Source organism: Eublepharis macularius, chromosome 10 (assembly GCF_028583425.1).
Source record: "Eublepharis macularius isolate TG4126 chromosome 10, MPM_Emac_v1.0, whole genome shotgun sequence".
NCBI classification, from domain to species: Eukaryota; Metazoa; Chordata; class Lepidosauria; order Squamata; family Eublepharidae; genus Eublepharis; species Eublepharis macularius.
The window spans coordinates 13,300,778-13,322,109 of NC_072799.1; the positions used below are offsets into that span (position 1 = coordinate 13,300,778).

General features: G+C 49.3%; 1 protein-coding gene across 1 annotated transcript in view; it reads left to right on the forward strand.

Annotated features, from left to right (window-relative positions):
• The window catches only part of FRAS1 (Fraser extracellular matrix complex subunit 1), a 217,964-nt gene that overhangs the window by 20,193 nt on the left and 176,439 nt on the right, over positions 1–21,332 (forward strand). Inside the window, exons 5-8 of the mRNA XM_054990228.1 lie at positions 1,260–1,349; positions 5,256–5,403; positions 7,935–8,078; positions 17,126–17,260. Coding sequence (XP_054846203.1) covers positions 1,260–1,349; positions 5,256–5,403; positions 7,935–8,078; positions 17,126–17,260 — 517 coding nt within the window. The remainder of the gene's footprint in view (positions 1–1,259; positions 1,350–5,255; positions 5,404–7,934; positions 8,079–17,125; positions 17,261–21,332) is intronic.

The following is a 21,332-nucleotide window of genomic DNA, read 5'->3' on the forward strand; positions in this document are numbered from 1 at the left end:
GAAACTCACCTGGTGACCTTTGCACGTCTTTGAGCCTAAATTACCTCACAGGGGTATGAAGAAGGGAGCTTTGACTCTTGAAGGGGTACACCCTGAAGATTTTGTTGGTCTCTAAGAGCCAAGCTACAAGAGACGAATTAAACGAGGAGGAGCATGTGAAGGGAGTCTCAGTGTTAGCCGGGAAGCTGAGTTTTAAAAGCGATCGGAAGGCTTTGTCAATCTCCTCTCTCTACGGAGCCTGGGAGATCTCTGCTCAGAGGGTTTGTTAATTTCCTCTTTGCCTTCAGAAGGCTCTGTCAGTTTTACTTCCCCTTTTTAGAGGCAAAGAAGAAATTAACAAACCCTCTTGTAGCTTAGCTCTAAGGTTCCACTGGACTCAAATCCTGCTTACCTCAGAAGGGTAGTTGTGAGGAGAAAAAATGGATACCCTCCCCCGAGAGAGCCAGTTCAGCCTCAGAGAGTAGTAGTTAGAGTGTCTGACTAAAATCTGGGAGAACCAGGTTCAAATCCCCACTCTGGCATGTAGGCTTGCTGGGTGACTTTAGGCCAGTCACATAGAGCCAAGCCACAAGTGATGCCTGACACAGGTTGGACACTTGTCAGCTTACCTCAAGTTTTGATGGGAAATGTAGGCGTCTTGGTTTTACAGCTTGGCTCTCCATTACAGCTGCAAGGCCAGGATGCCTACATTTCCCATCAAAACTTGAGGGAAGCTGACAAGTGTCCAACCTGTGTCAGGCGTCACTTGTGGCTTGGCTCTTACTCTCAGCTTAACCTATATCACAAGGTTGTTGTGGGGATAAAATGGATGACAAGAGAATTATGTAAGCCACTTTGTGTCCCTGCTGGGAAAAAGGTGAAGTATAAATAATGTACAAAACCAAAAACACATATACCATCCTGACTTTGGAAGGACAGCATGATACCATTGTGATGTACGTTGAAGTGTCAAATATGCAGATCAGACTGAATTCACCCCCTGAAACTAGATCCACAGACCCCGGGAGCTGAGCCCACGCCAGCTGCATAAGATTTCAAGGATAATTTGTGGGGATTGTTCTGCAGTCACAATGCTATTTAAACAAGTATCTTTTGGAAAAGAATGAAAAGTGATGGAATGGGCTGTGGGAAAGATAACGGCGAAATAGGATCGTGAAGAATGCGTTCCAGCAAAAATGGCCAGACTCCCACTGTCTTCTGCCGGTATCATTTGGAAATGCTAATGCCCCATATCTTGCTGTTGCTGCCTTTCTCCACAGGGTGAAGAATTAATTCATTTAGAAGGCAAGTGCTGTCCTGAATGTATTTCAAAAGGTGGCCCCTGTGTTTACAAAGAACATACCAAAGATGTAAGTAGCCTGATAATTCGGAGCACGTCCACCCATCAGGGTGAGTGTGATGGTTTGGAAAAGTATATTTCCCTAAAGAATAGGACTTGATGAATTTTATGAAGGTATGATCAAGGAATGTTATTTAAAGCATACACCGGTGCTGCATTTTAGGAGGGAAAACATGCTGAAATGTCAATTGCTGCATCATTTAAGTTATTATTTTCAATCCCCAAATGAAAGGAAAATGGTGAATAAACTACACTGAACTATTTTGCAAGCCTGTTTCCTAAAGATCACAGGCAGGCCCTGCTGAATCATCATCCTCATCCTCATCCTCATCCTCATCCTCATCCTCATCCTCATCCTCATCCTCATCCTCATCCTCATCATCAACAACAACAACAACAACAACAACAACAACAATTCAATTTCTAGGTCATCCTCCCTGCAAGTGGGCTCAGAGTGGGTTACAACAATGTAATAGTACAAAAATAAATCATTTAAATACATTAAAAACCAGAATCAGCAATAAATACATTTAAAATCCCAAGATGGCAGCTCCCTCCACTCTTCCCAGCCATAATATAAGCAAGGGGGGAGGGGGTATGAACTGATGTCATCACTGTGACTTCACGTGTGTGGGGGCAGATGTTATAACACACACACACACACACACACACACACACACACACACACACACACACACACACACACACACACACACGAGACTGGTTGGGAGGCATTTCTAGAACACCTAGGACCAGCCTTAACCATGAGAAAAGATATAAGGTCTTGGCATACCCAAGTATCCTCTGACAAAGAGTTCCATCAGGTAGGGCCTGGACTGAAAAGGCCCTGGTCCTGGTCGAGGCCAGCTGAGCCTCCCTGGGGCCAGGAATCACCAGTAGATTTTTACCTACTGAGCTAAGTGCTCACTGGGGTACATATGGGGTACATCACACGAAGAAGTTTTTCTTAATGTCCAACCAGTGCCTTCCCTCCTGTAGTTTGAACCCATTGTTTTAAGTCCTATCTTCTGTTGCCAACAGGAACAGCTCCCTTATCTCAGTGACACCCTTTTTAAATACTTAAAGAGAGTAATCATGGCCGATTCCAGACGGCCCTCTGCCTCCTGAAACGTTGCGCGTCGTCGCGCGTCGTTGCGCGGAAAATGCGAAATATCGTGTTTTCTCGCGCGACGACGCGCAACGTTTCGGGAGGCAGAGGGCTGTCTGGAATCGGCCCATGTCTCCCCTCAATCTCTTCTTCTCCAAACTGAACATCCCAAGTCCCTCAGTCTTTCCTTGTACGGCTTGGCCTCCAGGCGCCTGGTTGCTCTCCTCTGTACCCCTTCCAATTTGTCCACATCCTTTTTGAAGTGAGGCCTCCAGAACTGCACACAGTACTCCAGGTGGGGCTTGACCAGTGCAGTAAATCCTGCAGATCAAAGGGAAGCCCAGAAAGTGGATGATTGAAGGATGACATCATGTGGATTTTCCAAAACCATTGCTCTGCTTTGGAAGCTAAGACACAGCAAAACAGCCCTGTGGATAGAGCCCTGAAAGATCAGCAGGCCTGGTGCCAGGCAGATGAAAGAGCCGTCTATGCCAGCCCATCTCCCTGGCCGAAGGAAAGATCCTCCCCCCCACTGATTGTCTGTGCATCGGACCGTCATCTTCCTGTGCTACAGCAAGAACAGGTGCTTTGCAGAAAGGAAATGCGATGGCAATTATATTCCTCGGTCGAGGCAGAGCCAGACTTCTTTGAAAATTTCTGGAGATGCTTCTTGTTGATTGCTGCTTTTACTGAAAAGAAATTCAAAAATAATCTATATGCTAAATATCTGCTATTTTATGACAATCAGGAGGACTTTCTTTATTCTGACAATGATGTCCTTAGTGACTACTTCTGCAGAACCAAACGAGGCTTCACAATGTTATCACTGCAGGAAAGGGGAAGAGAATAGTGTTGACTGAAGTCCAGCATCCAAGCCCACATCAAAATATTCACAGGCGTGGCTGGCAAACCTCTTTCCAAAGCCAGGGTTGGTGCTGGTTACAGTGCGAGCGGCAGGTGCTTTCCTATCAAGACATGGGTATTTTAAATCTGAAGACACTTATATATGCAAATTGATATGCATATATTATAGTCGGCCAGGTTCCTCATTCTGGGGAACTGCAAAAGAGTGCATGTGTTTGCAGCGTACAGATGCAGAAATTATGGAAGGGCCGAACAAGTTTTACCATTCCCTGATGAGATGTAAAGCAAAGCCGCTCTGTTCTGAACTCAGACTATTCATCCATCTAGCTCAGTGTCTATATCAACAGGCAGCGTCTCGGCAGGGTCTTAAGAAGAGGAAGATATTTCCTAAGACCTGCTAACGGAGGGTGCGAAGGAAGCAGCCAGAATTAGAGCTGACTTCTGAAAAGTGACACGTGGTCATCCAGGCAGGATAATCTCAAAATGTACAAAGGAGGCGTAATTACAGAATTCACTCTTGTACTCCTGTTATCAGAATAAAGCTTCTCATTTTTCTATTAAAAAAATTTACAAAGGAGGCCTCCCAATTGTCTCCTTTTGGGAACCTGGGAATTCTCTTCATATCTATCCTTGGGTAGAACTTGACCTGTCCGTCACAGAGGGCTACATGATGTGTTGTTCCTGGCTCCATTCCTGAATCCTTTCAGGCAGATGTGCGCTGGAAGGTTCCCTGATGAACGTGACATTACCTGGTGCACGGGAGGGCCCAATTTGGGTAGGGGTCATATTCTGTAGGGATAAAGGGAGTAAGCCTCCCTCCCCACATCGTTTTCCTGGCCAGAGATCCACTATTTGCTCTGCTGGAGAAATGTATGTGTACTGGGGCTACAGATGTTCCTTTGGATTTCATGTAAACTTCCCTGTGGGCCAAATAGTGGCTCCCTGGCATTTTTTCAGATCAGGAAAAGGATGCCGGGAGGAAGGCTGTGTCCTCCTTCCCCTATGTGCGGTGGCCCCGAATCGAATTGGCCCCCTTGTGCCTGAGAAACCAGGTTTCAACCAGCGCCTCCCAATGTGCTGCTTGATATAATTTTGGATGGATGTTTATATGCCATCGGCACGTTGTTTAATTAAATTATTAAACTCTCCCATGAGCCCATTGTATCCATTTCCAGAGTAGGTTGCCTGTTGTATCTCTGCACTGCTCAGTGCTCCGGGCCTTGGATCTTTCCCATCAGCAGGGCTCATTTCGAGGGGGAACGCACAGGAATGCACTTCCGGCAGTTCCCCAAAGAGGTCACATGTCAGGTGGCCCTGCCCACCTGACTCTCGGCCATTTTGGGCCTGTTTTGTCCTGGATTGGGGCCGAAATGGCCTGGATCAGGCCTCTGACAGGTGGTGGATCACTCTCCCACTCAGCAGCGGCCTGATCCTGACCATTTCGTGCCCCTTTTCAGCCATTTTCAGCCCCTTTTTGCCATTTTGGGCCCAATTTCGGCCCTGAATGGCCAGGATTGGGTCCAAAACAGCTAGAATAGGTGATGTCAGGGGGAGGGGTAGCATATGCAAATCAGTTATGCTAATGACCCATTTCTGGTGATGTCAAGGGGTGTGGCATATGCTAATGAGTTATGCTAATGAGTTCCTCCAGCTCTTTTTCTACGAAATGACCCCTGCCCATCAGTTTGTGCTGGTGGCAGGGATTATTGCCATACTGCTGCACGGAAGCGTGGTAGAATGGCATTCCCCCCAAAGAGGCATGCCGAAAACAGTGACTCATACTGGCCGATGGCATGACAAAGCTAGTTGCAAGGACTTGCAAGAAGTCCAGCTTACAAGTGGGAAGCAGAATCATCGATTCTTAGAGATTTAAACTGCTGGGAGAGACTTCTGCAATGTTGGGATGATAAAGAATCTCACAGCCTTCAATGCTGTTCTATTCAGAGTGGTGAAAAATGGAAGGAAGGTCTGTGCCGCGAATGTCAGTGCCAGGACACCGAGGTGGTCTGCTCTTCTGCATCTTGTCCGACTTGCCCCTCGGGCAGCGTGCCGGTGGCTGTTCCTGGGGAATGTTGCCCGCAGTGCAAGCCAGGTATTTGCACGATTAAACCGTTCTTTGTTTCTCCGGATTGCTTTAGCCATTTTATCCCTGAAGGCTCCGATGGGTAACATTTAGAATGTTCAACAAAAATCTGAAAGCCCTCCTAAATGTTTACGCGAATGCTTTTTGCTCGCCTGTGGAGTTACCTAAGGGAAAAGCTGTTAAGAGGTACCCCCTCCCCGCCTTGTTAAAACTCCTCAGATGTAGGAGCAGGTTCCAGAAGGTGGCAAAGGACTGAGTGGAAAGGGGAGCAAGACAAAAGCAACAGCCCTGCCATGAAGAAACAGCTGTTCAGCTCCTTCCATAAGTGGCCTTCCTTGAACCTGGGAAAGGCCTCTTCATGGCTAGTAACATACTGATAAGGCCTCCTTGTGAACAGAGAAAAGGGCCAGGAAGTGGGCATTGCTGCAGAGCCACATAAGGGTGAGGATGAAGAGTTCTGTGGCTTTTCTATGAGTCTCTTTTCACGAGACATCTGACATATGAAGAACACATGTTGGGAGATGCAATGGTAGCTGGGAAGGGTAGTTTAAAAAGACAGAGCTGGCGGCAGGGCAAAGGCTTTGCTATACACTGGAACTGTGTGAAGCGGCTGTGAAATGCCAGCAGGGAAACTTTAGCCCATTATAACCTCTCCAGGTCCAAGTCTGGCTCTGGAAGGCAGCTCCAACCCATTTCCATTTCTTGCGGCCCTCTGGTTGCAATCCCACATGGTTTTAGACTGGAGAAGTGAAACTGACAGAGCCTTCGGGGAGGCAAAGATGAAATTAACATATCCTCTGAGGAGCAATCTCTGCAGGCTCTGTCTTTTTAAACTATGCTTTTCGGCTAACACTGCATCTCCCTACACTTGACGAACATGTGCCGAGGTGTCTCATGTAGACAGACTCTGTCAGAGAGGAATCTTGAAGCTGGAGGAACTTTTCCAGGAACAACTTCCTTCCACTGGATGAGGCCAAAGATGCAAAAAATCATAGAATCAAAGAGCTGGAAGGGGTTTTACAGACCATCTAGTCCAACCCCCATCCCAATGCAGGAACAGCCTAAAGTATTCGTCCAGCTTTGGCTTTCAGGCTTGCCCCACTCCCTTCTTTATACACTGTTTCTGGAAGGCACCTTGAGCCAGATCATCTGCCACAGTTGTGGTGAAGGTGCCCCCTAAATGGCTGTCTCACGGTCATGTGGTTCTTCTGAAGTGTTTTCCATGTGGAGTTCAACCATCACATTTTGAGTTTTTGTGCATCTTCTCCAGCAGCAATCAGAAATGCTGACTGGGAGACTATGAACTTGGGGCACAGCTGCTTTGAACTCACACATTGTAACAAAGCAGCTTTGTGGACAAAATGAGGAAGGAAAGTGACCGGGATCTGCATCCAGGCCCCTGGCTGGTCCTGGCTGGAAGGTAGTTTCCACCGTTGCTGTTTTGGCGTTCAGACTTCTTTCCCTCAGGGAACCATTTTCACATTGATCTGACTGTCTCCCCTCCACATGTATGTGGGAAAGGCTTTTTCGCATTTCAGAGAATTCTGGGTGCATTGTAACACTTATATAGCACTGTTCCTAAGCGCTGAGATTCCATCTCATGTATAAGCTTTCCATCTAACTGTGCAATCCTAAACAGAGTTACCCCAGCCTAAGTCCATTGATTTCAATGGGCTTAGACTGGAGTAACTCTTACTAGGATTGCGCTGTAGGCCATCCAGGGCTTATTTTGAGGGGGAACACGCAAGAACGCAGTTCCAGCAGTTCCCTAAAGAGGTCACATAACAGGTGGCCCTGCCCACCTGACTCTAAGCCATTTTGGGCCCGTTTCGGCCTGGATTAGGTCCAAAACAGCCCAGATCGGGCCTCTGATGGGTGGTGGCTCCTGCTCAGCAGTGGCCCGATCCTGACCATTTTGGGCCCCTTTTTGGCCATTTCCAGTTCCTTTTTGCCATTTTGGGCCCAATTTTGGCCCTGAATGGCCAGGATTAGGTCCAAAACAGCTAGGATAGGTGATGTCAGGGGGTGTGGCATATGCAAATCAGTTATGCTAATGACACACTTCTGATGATGTCAAGGGGCGTGACATATGCTAATGAGTTATGCTAATGAGTTCTTCCAGCTCTTTTTCTACAAAATTACCCCTGAAGCCATCTAAGGTGGTATATCAGTATTATTATCCCCATATGGAGGTGAACACTGAGAGATAATGGCTTTCCTAAGGCAACCCAGAGTGTTCAGGGATGAGATTTTAACCAACGGCTTTCTGTCTTGCTGTGAGATACTGGCTGCCTTATTGGGCTCCACCCCGCCCCGTTGCTGGCCCAGAAGTGGGTGACCTTCTCCTCTGATTGTGCATTTTAGAGGAAGATTGGTATTGCAACCGAAGTTGACTTTTGAGTAAACCCGAAGGGACCCCAGAAGAGCGCCGTTTGAAAGCTACTGCTGCAAGATGTGGTAGCACTGAGCAGGAAAATGTGTGTGATGCCCATATATACTCCCATACACTGAAACGGAGTTTTGTCTGTTCTCGATGCCAGGGCAGTGCCATTCCGACTGTTTGACCTGCTCACAGTCTTTCGATCGCTGTGACACCTGTCGTGATACGAGCAAGTTCCTGCAGAATGGACACTGCACGGCCAGTTGCGGGTCTGGATACTATCAGGATTCTGGGCTTTGCTTAGGTAAGGCCTGCCTCATGCTTTCTATGCGAGAGTTGAATTTTCCTTGTTTGGTGCCTAGAGTTTTCTGGTTTGGGTAAGATACCTCTTAGAAATAAGAATTTTAAGCCTGAGAATTGCTTAGGAATGCAAAAATCTTCTTACAGCATTTATACCCCACCCTTGCGCCCAGTAGGGACCCAAAACATCTTACATTGTTTTGCTGTCTGCTATTTTATCTTCACAACAACCCTGTGGGGTAGGATAGGCTGAGTGGGTGACTGGCCAAGGCCACCCAGCAAGCTGTCATGGCAGAGTGGGAATTCGAACCGGTTCCTAGAATGACACACTAACCGCTACACTATTTGCATTACCTTTTTTGCTGATGGGACAGCTTCTGGAAGAATTTAGTGAAGCTGCAGCTCTTAGCCATAATACTATAAACTAGAACCTCCATGTTCTGAAACACTATACCTCTTACTACCATAGCCCTTTTCAGACAGTTGATTTTGGAACTTGAACCATCTGTACATCACAGGAGTGCGTGTTCTCATGACGGATAACAACAATGCATTAATACACATTTAAAACAGGATGGTGGACAGCCTTCACAGGGAGGGTTCAGATTTTATACACCTCTTTTTTCAGGCCAGCGGAAAAACAGGGTTAACATACCTGTAACTTATGTTCATCGAGTTCTTCTGTGCTGACACACATGGGGACTGCGCAGGCGCAGGCCAGCCGCCGGAGAATTTTCTAGAGCTTCCATGGCTCCGAAGGGGCCGTTTGTCGCGCGCCTCAGCGACCGTTTTCCCGCCCAAACGGTCACGTGATCCTCCAGCGACCAACGGCCCCTTCCCTCAGTTCTCCCTTGCCACCGCTTGACCAACACACTTCAGCCATAACACCTTAAAAACACCAATTTCCGTTACAGCCATCACATTATTGTGCATTGGAGTTCACAGCGGGGTAGGAGGGAGGGTTGTGTGTCAGCACAGAAGAACTCGATGAACATAAGTTACAGGTATGTTAACCCTGTTTTCATCTTCGTTCTTCTGTGCCTCCACACATGGGAGTGTACCAAGCTTCACACAACAAGGAAGGCGGGGGTGAAGTCCAACACAATTTTATTAAGCAAACAAGATCAACAATAAATAGATATGCATATATACATCTATGTAAAAATACCGTGTAAGGACACATAAATACTCAATATTTACATATATACACACCCCCAGGTACATATATACACACTTTCACTCAAGGGTACCCAACAGGTACGCCAAGAAAGTCATTCCAAAACTCCCTCAGGAAAAAAGGGAGTGTAAGACAGCCTTGGCCACAGATACATCCTGCTCCGCATTGACATCAACAGCGTAATGCCTGACAAAGGTGTCTGCAGAGGACCATGTGGCTGCTTTACAAATGTTAACCAGGGGCACCCCCCTTAGGAGTGCCGAAGAGGATGCTTGGGACCGCGTGGAGTGGGCTCTGACCTGAAGCGGGCAAGCCACCCCTGCCAGGGAATAGGCCTTGCCAATGGCCGTCACAATCCACCTAGACAGGGTCTGTGAGGAAGCCCTGTTACCCCTGTCCTTGGCCCCAAAACATACAAACAGGTGAGGACTTGAGCGGAATTCCTTCGTCCTATCCAGGTAATAGGCTAGGGCCCTCTTCAAGTCTAGGGAATGGAGGGCCTTTTCCCCCTTAGAGGAAGGTTGAGGAAAGAAAGCAGGCAGTGAGATATCCTGCGAGAGGTGGAAGGCGGACACCACCTTGGGCAGGAACCCGAGGCAGGGACACAGGACCACTTTGTTGGGATGAAACACAAGAAAGGGAGGGTCAGACCGCAGTGCAGACAGCTCACTGACCCTTCTGGCCGATGTGACGGCCACTAAGAATGCTACCTTGTAGGATAGCATATCCAAGGGGCATGTAGCCATAGGTTCAAATGGAGGCAACATGAGACGTGAGAGCACCAAGGACAGTGACCACTGAGGCACTGGCGCCGACACAGGTGGGTAAAGATTGTACATGCCCTTAAGGAACTGGCGGGATTGTGGGTGAGAAACACCGTAGCACCCTCAACTCGGGTGTGAGCAGCTGATATCGCTGCCAGGTGGACCTTGAGGGAGGACACCTTCAAGCCCAGGCCACGCAAGTGGCACAAATACTCGAACACAACTCCCAAGGGACTGCTGTCAGGCACCACTCCTTTAGCAAGTGCCCAAAGCTCAAACCTACGCCACTTGGCCGCATAAGCGCGCCTAGTGGATGGCCGACGAGCATTCAGGAGGACCCTCTGTACCTCGTCAGTAAAGCCTACCGGGGAGGAACGATCCGCCAAGCCGTCAGGTGCAGCTTCCTGGGATCGTGGTGGACTAGGCTCCCGTTTAGGAGAAGGTCTTGCCGAGGGGGCAGACTCACATATGTCCGTTGGGACATTCGCAGGAGCTTCGGGAACCAAACCTGCCGTGGCCAGAAGGGGGCCACTAGAATGCAGTCCGTCCCGTCCTCCTCTATCTTGCACAGGACCCTGGGAATCAGGGGGAACGGAGGAAACATGTAGTGTAAGCCCTGCGTCCACGTAAACTGGAAGGCATCCCCAATAGAGAGGGGGTCGCTCCCTGCCCTGGAACAGAACGTGTGGGCCTTGGTGGTCGCCGCAGTGGCGAACACGTCTATCACTGGATGACCCCACATCTGGAAGATCGGCCCAATGCACTCTCCGTTCAGTTCCCACTCGTGGTCCAGCAAAGGGACCCTGCTGAGGGCATCTGCCCGGGCATTGTCTGACCCAGCCACGTGTATAGCACGGAGCGACACGCCGTTCTTGATAGCCCACTGCCAAGTGAGTGTGGCTTCCCGGCACAGGGCCATGGACACTGTGCCCCCCTGCTGATTCACGTAGTACATGGCAGTCGTGTTGTCCGTCTGCACCAAGACCTGACGATTTCTCAGCAGTGCTGTAAGAGACACAAGTGCGAAACGAATGGCCCTTAGTTCAAGCACATTGATATGGAGGGTCTTTTCCCTGTCAGACCAGACATCTTGCACAGACACATCACCACAGTAAGCCCCCCATCCCAACAGAGAGGCATCAGTGGTAACCGTGACGTCATGGTGCTGATACCCAAAGGGAGTCCCTTTAAACAAGTTGTCATCAGACAGCCACCAGTCCAAGGAGGAGAGGATGACCCTCGGGATAGAGAATTTGAGGGACGGAGGGTGCAGCAGAGCATCGTACCTCCGCACAAACCAGTTCTGGAGAGGGCGCATACGCAGCCTAGCGAAAGGCACCACAGAGGTGGCCGCTGCCATATGCCCTAGTAAGCACTGGATAGTGCGCACAGACTGGAACCGGTTCCTTTTAAACATGGACACTAGACCCCTTAGGGACCGAGCCCTCTCCAAGGGGAGCAGGGCCTTACCCTCCACAGAGTCCAACAGTGCACCAATGTAGGACACCTTGCAGTTGGGCACCAGCTTGGACTTCTCCAAGTTCACCAGGAGCCCCAGGCGTTGGCAAGTGCTAAGTACCAAGCCGATGTCCTGCACCAGCCTAGACTCCGATTCAGCCACGATGAGCCAGTCATCGAGGTACGGAAAGATGGTACAGCCTTCTTCCCGTAGGAAGGAAACCACAGGGGCCACACATTTAGTGAACACTCGTGGGGCAGTGGACAGGCCAAAGGGGAGCACCTTATACCGGAAAACTCTTTGCCGGTAAACAAAGCTCAGGTATTTCCTGTGCTCCTTACGTATGCCCACGTGAAAGTATGCGTCTTTTAAGTCAAGAACCGCAAACCAATCTCCCTGTTTCAGCAAGGCGATCACAGCCGCCAACGTAACCATTTTGAATTTGGTCACCTTGAGGAAGGCATTAAGGCCCCTCAGATCTAAAATGGGACGTAAGCCCCCATCCTTCTTAGGGACCAGGAAGAACCTAGAGAAGAAACCCTTTACAGAGTCCTCATAGGGCAATTCTTCCACAGCACCCTTGGCCAAGAGCGACACGATCTCCGCATCCAGCTCGGCCATAGTGTTATTGACAGCTGTCAGGGGTGAGCTGCATCTAGGCAGCTCAACAAACTCCAGCCCGTATCCCAGTTCAACAATAGTTAAGACCCATGAGTCAGATGTTATTGACTCCCACTCAGAGAGGAGTGGACTCAGTCTGTCCGAAAAGTTCGGGGATACGGCTGGCGCGACCCGTCAGTACTGCCTCCCGGCGCCCTGCTGATCCTTCTGCTGGGCCAGTTGCTGTACCGGACGAAGCTTGAAGGGCCGACGCCTCCTCTGCTGTTGTGCGGGAGGGTAAGGCCGCTGCTGGTAAGCAGGATACTGTTGATAGCCCGGCCGCTGCTGTTGGTATCTGCCCTGGTAGTGGTAAGGGCCGGACCGGGGAGCGTACCGTTGCCTGGAGGAGGGCTTGTCCGCAGGAGCCAGCCCCAAGGACCGCGCCGTCTGCCTGTCCTCTTTTTTCTTTTTCAGGGTCTCGTCGGTCGATTTGGAGAACAGCGAGTCCCCTTCAAAGGGCATGCTCTCCACCCTGGAACGCACCTCCTGGGACAGGGCCGTAGACCGCAACCAGGAGTGGCGTCTGAGGACCACCGCCGAAGCCATTCCCCGAGCAGCAGTGTCAGCAGCGTGACTCCCAGCATTCATTTGCTGTTTAGACAGCCGGACAGCCTCTGTCTGCAACAGGGAGACGACAGCCTTCTGCTCAGGTGGGAGGTCTCGAGTGTAGGATGCCAACTTCTCCCAGAGGTACAATTGGTACCCTGCCATGATGGTCTGGTAGTTGGCGATCCTCAGACCCAGCGAAGCGACGATGTACTGGCGCCTGCCCATGGCATCCAGCTTCTTGCCCTCTTTATCGGCAGGCACCGAGGAGTGACCCGATCGTCGGGGGTTGAACTCCTCTGTGACCAAGGAGGAAGGTGGAGGGTGCTTCACCAACGCCGGCCAGGTGCCCTGCTTGATCTTGTAAAGCTGCTCGATGCGCTTGGATGTTGGAGGTTGATCACAGGGCACCTGCCACACCTTCTCCACTATCTCCTCAATACCCTCGAGCATGGGGAAGCCAACATACGCCGGATTGTCCCCGTAAATACATTTGAGGAGCTTGTCCTTGGTCTGGGGAACTGCCGAAGAGATGTCCATCTCGAGAGCCTTGGCCATCCTAGCCATCTGGTCGGCGTAGATGCGGAGGTCCTCGAATGGCGAGTCCGCCGATGGCACTAGCTCCTCAGCTGGCGATGGTTCGGACCAGGACTCCGACTGGTAGCCGCCAAAGCTCTCCACATCCTCCTCATCGGAACCGAGCTGGGATTCCGGAACCTGGAGCGGAGGGGGAGCCCACGCCGACCTCGATGTCGAAGGCCTCGGTTCCGACACGGAGAAGCCCGCAGGTGCCCCCTCCCATTGGCAACGATATGGCGAGGGGAGGTAGGAAGCCTGTTGATGCCGGGACGCAGCGGATCGGACCGATCGGACACTGTCCCCGGAACCATGCCGCTCACGACTGACCGGAGGTGGAGACGGACGGGCAGGCGACGGACGGCTCCGACGAGGAGACGGGCTCGGTTCCAGCCTCGGCGACCGAAGGGGGAGCGATGGTCGGCTCCGACGGTGCGGGCTCGGTTCCGGCCCCGACGAGAATTCTGCGGGCACCGTCTCGAAGGCCATCGGATCCGGCACCGGAACGGAGATGTCTTCTGGCTCCGGAGAGCCCAGATGAGGGGAAGGCGTGTGAGGAAGCACGATGACCTCCTCCTGAGGAGCGGGACGGGGCGACCGATGGTGCTTGGTCTTTTTCTTCTTCTTCGGTGGTTCCGAAGAAGACCTCAGAACCGACGCGCTCCTCGCCTTCGAAGGGGACCTCGGCTTCGACCTCTTAGACTTTATCGGAATCGATCCGGTCGTCGGTTCCGATCGGGGACTCGGTACCAGGATCCTCGGTTCCGAAGCTGGTCTCGGATCCGACCTGGTAGATGACGCGCTACGGGGCGGCCGCACCGGTCCCTGCGCTGGAGAGGCCGCTCTCGACGCCGAGGTACTCGGGGGACGCGGTTTCGACCCCGACCTCACGGAGGCCACTGAGCCAGCTCTTGAATGCCGTTCGGCAGAGGGGCTAGGGCCGGCCTTAGGGGAGGGCAACGGAGCGCCTCCGGACATGACCTTCTGCCACAGGGAGGAGTTCAGTCGGGCCTTGCGCTCTTGTCGGGCCTTGCTGGTGAAGCCCTGGCAAATCTTACAGGCCGACACATTATGGGTCTCCCCCAAACAAAACAGGCACAGTTCATGGCCATCGGTCTTGGCCATTTTAGTGTGGCATTGGAGGCAATGCTTGAAGAGAGCCTTTGAGGCCATCTTCAGGGGCACGCGAAGGGAAGGTCAAAAACAGTCCGAGTCAAATTACCGAGTCCACAACAAAGTCCAAAACGAGATCCGAAGAGTAGTCGAGGTCACGAAGTCCGAAGTCAAAAGCCAAGCAATCAGTCAGAATAAAGCACGAAGCACAAAAAAGCACAGAGCAACGAAGCTCACGTTCTCTCCAAGCGGCGGCAAGAAGAGAACTGAGGGAAGGGGCCGTTGGTCGCTGGAGGATCACGTGACCGTTTGGGCGGGAAAACGGTCGCTGAGGCGCGCGACAAACGGCCCCTTCGGAGCCATGGAAGCTCTAGAAAATTCTCCGGCGGCTGGCCTGCGCCTGCGCAGTCCCGATGTGTGGAGGCACAGAAGAACGAAGATGAATATGGGTATTTCTTTGCTGGTTATCAAAGGAGTACACGCATGGAGAATACAATGACTTTTATATCAGAACAATCAAGTGTAGTACATGCACCAATTATGTGGCTGGAGTGCCAGAATATCCAATAGGGCTTATATAGTGGGGACAAGCTGATAGCTATCGGAGTGGTGTCTTGTTTGGGGGCTAAGTGGCATACCTTGTTTTATGGAAGGAATGTGCTGTATTAGATTGACCTTTGGAAAGGGTTCCAGGTCTGTGCCTTCAGTGGGAAACCTTCCATCCTCCAGTGGCTGTTCCTGCAGCTGCTCAGATCAGCGGTGGGAGAAAAGGGGAGGGAAATGGAAGGTAGATTGATGACACCAGCACGGCCAGAAGTGATGTCATTGTGTCACTAGCGATGCTCTAGCATTTGGCCAAAACTCTATGGTTAAACTATAGAGTTTGGGCTGAATGCTAGAGTGTTGCTGACAATGCTATGACATCACTTCTGGCCATGTTGCCAGCGATGTCATTATGTTGCTGGCAAGGAATCTCACCCAATTGGTGAGCCTCTGGCCACCCCAACTTCTGGTGTGATCCAACAGGGCAAAAATGCTCACCTGTGTGGCTTTGCAGTCACACAGCAGCTTATTAAACTGGGCTGTTCTCAACCAGGGTCACTTTTAAACCAGACCTTATTTCATGTAAGCAGATGAGTTGATGAAAGGGCAAGATGGTAAGAGGGACCTTGTCTCTTCCTAAGTATGATTAATCAGAGTGAAGATGACAGATCTGGATTAATCTTATCAATATATATTGGCAGCAGCGAACCTATTAGGGACACCACTCCCTGCATACACATCTCCTTCCTCACTTATGAGGTTCTGTCTTGCTCCACACATGCAATATGCACATCGATGGGTGTATGCAGAGAATGCTCCTTTAAAGGAATCTTTGTGAAAACAAACAGCAGGAACTGAGCTTAAACAGGAGCTGCTTTTGAACAATTTCTCGTTGCTGCGCCTACAAAAGATGTGCCCTGTTAAGAGCATGCCGAGTGTCCCGTTGGCTTCCCTAGGCCATCAGTGTGTGCTTCTCAGCAACAGGGATGCTTTGGTTGTTGTCAAATTGTCAGAAATGTCATGCATAGTGTTGACTTTCCCAAGCATTGCTGATCCTTCTATGATGCTTTTCGATCCGTGATACCAACAACTGGTTTTTCTGGAAAGCCACAGTGGTGAGAGAATGGAGCTGTGCTGGGTCAGGACACAGTATGACTTTGCGGAGTTGGGGTGTTAGCAGTTTCCAGACACCTCTTCTGCTTCTTCCAGAGAACCTTCTTCCTAGGGTTGCCAGCTCTGGGTTGGAACATTCCTGGATATTTGGGGGTAGAGCCTGGAGAAGGTGCAGTTTAAAGAGGAGAGGGACATCAGAGGAGTATAATGCCATAAACTGTCCAAAATAGCCATTTTCTGCAGTTTGGAGATCAATTGTAACCCCAGGAGATCTCCAGGTCTTACCCAGGGCCAGCGCATCCATTAAGGCAGTGCCGGCAGCTGCCTCGAGCGCTGACCGGGGGGTGGGGGCGTGCACCGCGGGGCTGGTGGCAGCAGCTCTGGAGGCTGAACGGGAGGGCTGGGAAGCTGCTCCCGTATGCTGCCCCGGCCGCCTGCCATGCCTGGCCCGCAGGTGCCCGGCCTGGAGCGTGTGCTGGTGGTGGCAGCACGGGGCAACTAAGCAGGCAGCCTCCCAGCCCTCCCACTCAGTTGCCCTATGCTGCTGCCACCACCGCTGCCACCAGCACACAGCAGCGGGCCAGCCAGGTACGGCAGGTGGCTGGGGTGGCGCAGGGCAATTGAGCGGGAGGGTGGGAGGCCACCCGTGCACCGTCCCAGCTACCTGCCTCGCCAATGGGGTGGCCAGCTCGCAGCGGCATGCCCTGCGTGTGTGTGCGCTTTGCGTGCATGCACGTGGGGGCAGCTGTCCCTGGGTGCAGGTATCTGGCCTCAGGCACCAGAAAACCTGGCACCGGCCCTGGTCCCACCTGGAGGTTGACAACCCAATCTCTTGCCTATGGGTTAGCAAGTAGATGCTAGATAGTATTCCCAAGAGCATGGCCAGATTAAGGTGTGCTAAAGCCCTAAGCTAAGTCAAGTTGAACAAGGCCCCTCAGTATAGCATTACCAAAAATGATAATTTAGTTACTTTAGTGATTTCTTTTATTTAGAACTCTTCATAATCAGAAGCCCAGAACTGTAGTTTACTTTGTGCGTAAATGCAGCTCTGATTCCCATTTAAGATAACTACTCTTTTCTTCTTCTCCTGCTTTAAATAGCCTGCAAGAATACGTGCTCTACTTGCACCGATGAATTCACATGCAATTCATGTAGAGATTCTCTGCTGTTAAAGAATGGCCAGTGTGTGGAATCATGTGGAGAAGGTTTTTTTCCAGGACCCCTTCAATGTACAGGTAATCTATCTATCTATCTATCTATCTATCTATCTATCTATCTATCTATCTATCTATCTATCTATCTATCTATCTATCTATCTATCTATCTATCTATCTATCTATCTATCTATCTATCTATCTATCTATCTATCTATCTATCTATCTATCTATCTATCTATCTATCTATCTATCTATCTATCTATCTATCTATCTATCTATCTATCTAATCTATCTATCTATCTATCTATCTATCTATCTATCATTTTGGATAACGTGAACTAGAACACAATTAAATGGAAGGAAGCTGCATTTGTACGATAAAATTCCAATGCGGGGATCAATATATTCAGTCTAGTGTTCATGGTGCCATATTAAATACATTTTTATTGTAATGGATGATGGGATTGCATTGTATGACTTGCAAATTAGCTGAGTTTTATAAGCATTTTTTTGCTTCTAGTAATGAGAACTGCCACATAAATTTCATTCAATCTAATATGTGCAGCCAGTATGAGCCAACTTTAGTAGCATGCTAGAGGTGGGACTGAGTTCGAATTCGAGCTAATCACTGCGTTCCTAAATGACTATTGGTGTAGTGGTTAAGAGCGCGGGACCCTAATCTGGAGAACTGGGTTTGATTCTTCACTCCTCCACTTGTAGCCAGCTGGGTGACTGTGGGTCAGTCACAGCTCTCTCAGAGCTCTCTCCACCCCACTCACCTCACAGGGTGATTGTTGTGGGGATAATAATGACATAATTTGTAAACCGCTCAGAGTGGGTGTTAAGTCGTCCTGAAGGGCGGTATATAATTCGAATGTTGTTGTTGTTATATGATGTAATTAGCAGAGATGGCTCAATTACAACAGCAACTCCCACCCATACCAGCCGTCATTACAGTCTTACACAAAATAATATGCTATTTTTAAAAAGAAACAAAACCATGAGGATTTCAATTCCTTCCACATTGCTGAGAGGTCAGCTGCCTCAATTAAAATGCAACAAAATGAAATACGTGAAGAATTTGAATAAGCCTTGCTAGAATGAACACAAAGCAACCAAATGCAATAGCAACCATTGATACAATATCTCATGTGTTCAAATTATCTAGTGATTGCCTGTATTTAGCTACATTGAAAAATGTGTGTGTGTGTGTGTGTGTGAGAGAGAGAGAGAGAGACAGACAGACAGAGTTCTCCATCACTCACTCTTTTTGGCATGTGCCATTTTCATAGTTAAAAGATCTTGTTAAAAGGTCATAGTCTAAAAAATTGCCATAATTTTACAAAGAATTCAAATTGGTCCCTGCTGAGGAAGTCTAAATCCTCTGTACAGAGGCAAAAAGTACACTTTCAGAGGCTGTAATTTACATGTTGGTTTTCTTTCCATTATTTAGGGAAGGGTGAAGTGAACCTGGGACATAGTACAGAGTCAGAACATAGCGCAGAGTTTGTTTTTATATTGTTAAATCTGGCTTTTATCATTATTTAATGTACCATTTTATCAATGTGTTTTTATCTGTATGTTATAATCTGCCCTGAGCTCGTCCACGGGGAGGGCGGACTATAAATTTAATAAATAATAATAATAATAATTCCAAGTACTCCAAGAATTTGGAATCTGGTTTGGCAATGACAGGCACTCAAGAATGGAGGGAGAGGAGGGTGTAGAGACTAATAGTGCAGGCTGGGCAGGACATGGAAGAGGGATAGAGAGACAGAAAGTATTAGAGGACCTGCCAATTCTACTTATATCTCATTTGTCTATCATATAATGCATTTTCCCATTTCTTTGGAAACGTCTCTCAACCGGGAATGCCTCCCGACTGGTCTCCGGGGGTGGGGGGCTACATAACCAGTGGAGGTGGCCTGCCATCTGAGGTTTGATTGTATATATTGATGATTCTGATTTTAATGTATTTTAATGAATCCAAATGTTCTATTTTTGTATTATTTTACTGTTGTAACCCACCCTGAGCCCGCTTGTGGGGAGGGAGGGCTATAAATTTAACAACAACAATGTTATTGTTATAGTACACAGAAGCCAAATTTAAGAGGTCACATGTTCATGGGTAAATTTGGTCACACCTCAGAAATCAAACGTAACTTCTGCTCTAGGATAGTTTTATATTCTCTTAATCTCTGTGCTTTTGTTTGCCTATAAATCCTATATTCAGGGGGCTGCAAACACTGATATTTCTTTAGGACCTATGAGGCATTATGGGATTGCAATGTAGAAATTCTACCCAAATGTTCCTCCTTTATGGAAGGGAGGGCCTATCAGCAATGGAGACATCACTTCCATGGGTAACCCGGAAGTGACGTCATACCTCTCCAGCAATTGGCAGAAACCACAGAGTTTCTGGTAATTCCTAGAGCAGACTGCTGGTTTCTCCACGAAGTAATGTCATGTCACTACTGACTGCATTTTTGAAATATTATTTTTCTCCGCTGGCACAGCAGGAAATGGGAACTGGTGGCAGGGGCTCTCTTACCCCAGCTGAAAAATGATAGCCCTATTAGGATTGCACTGTTGATGTGCTAAAAATGGGACTTACTAATTAGCAATTAGCAGTATGGGAGATATATCATCAGCGCTCTAGCTAAACTAGTTGCTACTCGAGCCCTTACAGGACATACTTTCAAGAGAGGAATTGTCACAAAGAGGGCTAAAGGATATGCAAAACAAGATACCACCATGAAAAGAGAGTCCTTTCCACATAGTGGAGTCGTGTGCCATATCTTCTGCCTACATTCCTCGTTTTTTATTTTTTCCATCTCAGCCTACCTTTGGTGTTTCTAATTGGCGAGACCCCTGCCGTTGAATATGGCTATTTGTTTCATGTTATTATTACCGGTTTTGCAGCTCACTCATAGTGCATTTCATCCCCATTCGCACTCATGCGTGTCGGTGGGAGAAAGTGGCTGGGAAAATTTCTTTTGCATTTCCTCCAGGGAGTTGAAGCAATTTGCTTTAGTTCTGCCTGGCTTCACTTTTCTGCATAAAAACAAAACCTGTGGAGAAAGCTTTGAGTTCGGGACTCGTTTGTAACTCAGTTGTTTCCTTGTTGATGCACGAGCAGAAGGGAAAACAGTTATCACTTCCCTTTTTTGTGGACCCTATTTCGAGGGGTAACTCTCCATGGTATGCATGCAATCACAGGGGGAAAGTCATTATTTGTCATCTCCCCTGTGGTGGTGCAAGAATCTTAACACACATCTTTGTGCAAGACCCGTGGCACAGTCGTGGCTGGATTTTGGGTCAGACGTCCAGGGACCTGGCTCCGTATGGCATGGGAGAGGTAGACTATTGCTTCATTTTACAATCCAAGGAACCCCGCTAGAATACTGAGGTGCACTATAAATTAAATACAGATGAGAAACAAAATACCTGGGAATAAGCCACATTGAATGAAGCGAGACATCAGTCTCTCTTAAAAAGTACTCTACTGAAAAATACTTGAAAACATTTCTACTCGCCCAAAACAAAAAAAAGCAAGCTCACAACAACGTAAAGATGCTTAACGGAGGAGGAAAATTGGAAAGATGTGAAGAGTCAGTTGTATGCTCAGTCAAGACTTTGTATGATAGCTGAGTCCTGAGAATGTCCCTGCAGCTACCATTTCCTTCCACCACTGCAGGAGTCTTTATATTTTTAAAAATTGGCACTAGAGTATCATTTTATCAATATAATGTTATAACACATATGGCCATCTTTAACATCCCTGTAAGACCATAACTGTACCCATACCCAGCCCAGCCTCACGGGTGTGCGCACCCTGGACTGTGTGCTGACGTCATCGCGTGTTGACGTCATCATGCAGTGCTGCCAGCAGGTGGCTGGGGTGGCGCAAGGAGGCTGCCCGTGCGCTGCACGCCGCCCCGGCCACCTGTCGTCCCTGGCCCATGGCTGCTGCGCCCGCCCGGGGGCGTGCGGCGGTGGCAGTGCGGGGCTGGCCGGCGGCAGCGCGGGACGCGTGCCTCCACCCCTGGCACCCCCTCCGGTGCCCCATCAGGCCCCGCAACGCCCACTGCCCCCGCCTCACCGCCTCAATGGTGGCGCCTGCTCTGCCCATACCAAAGGAGGACCCTTT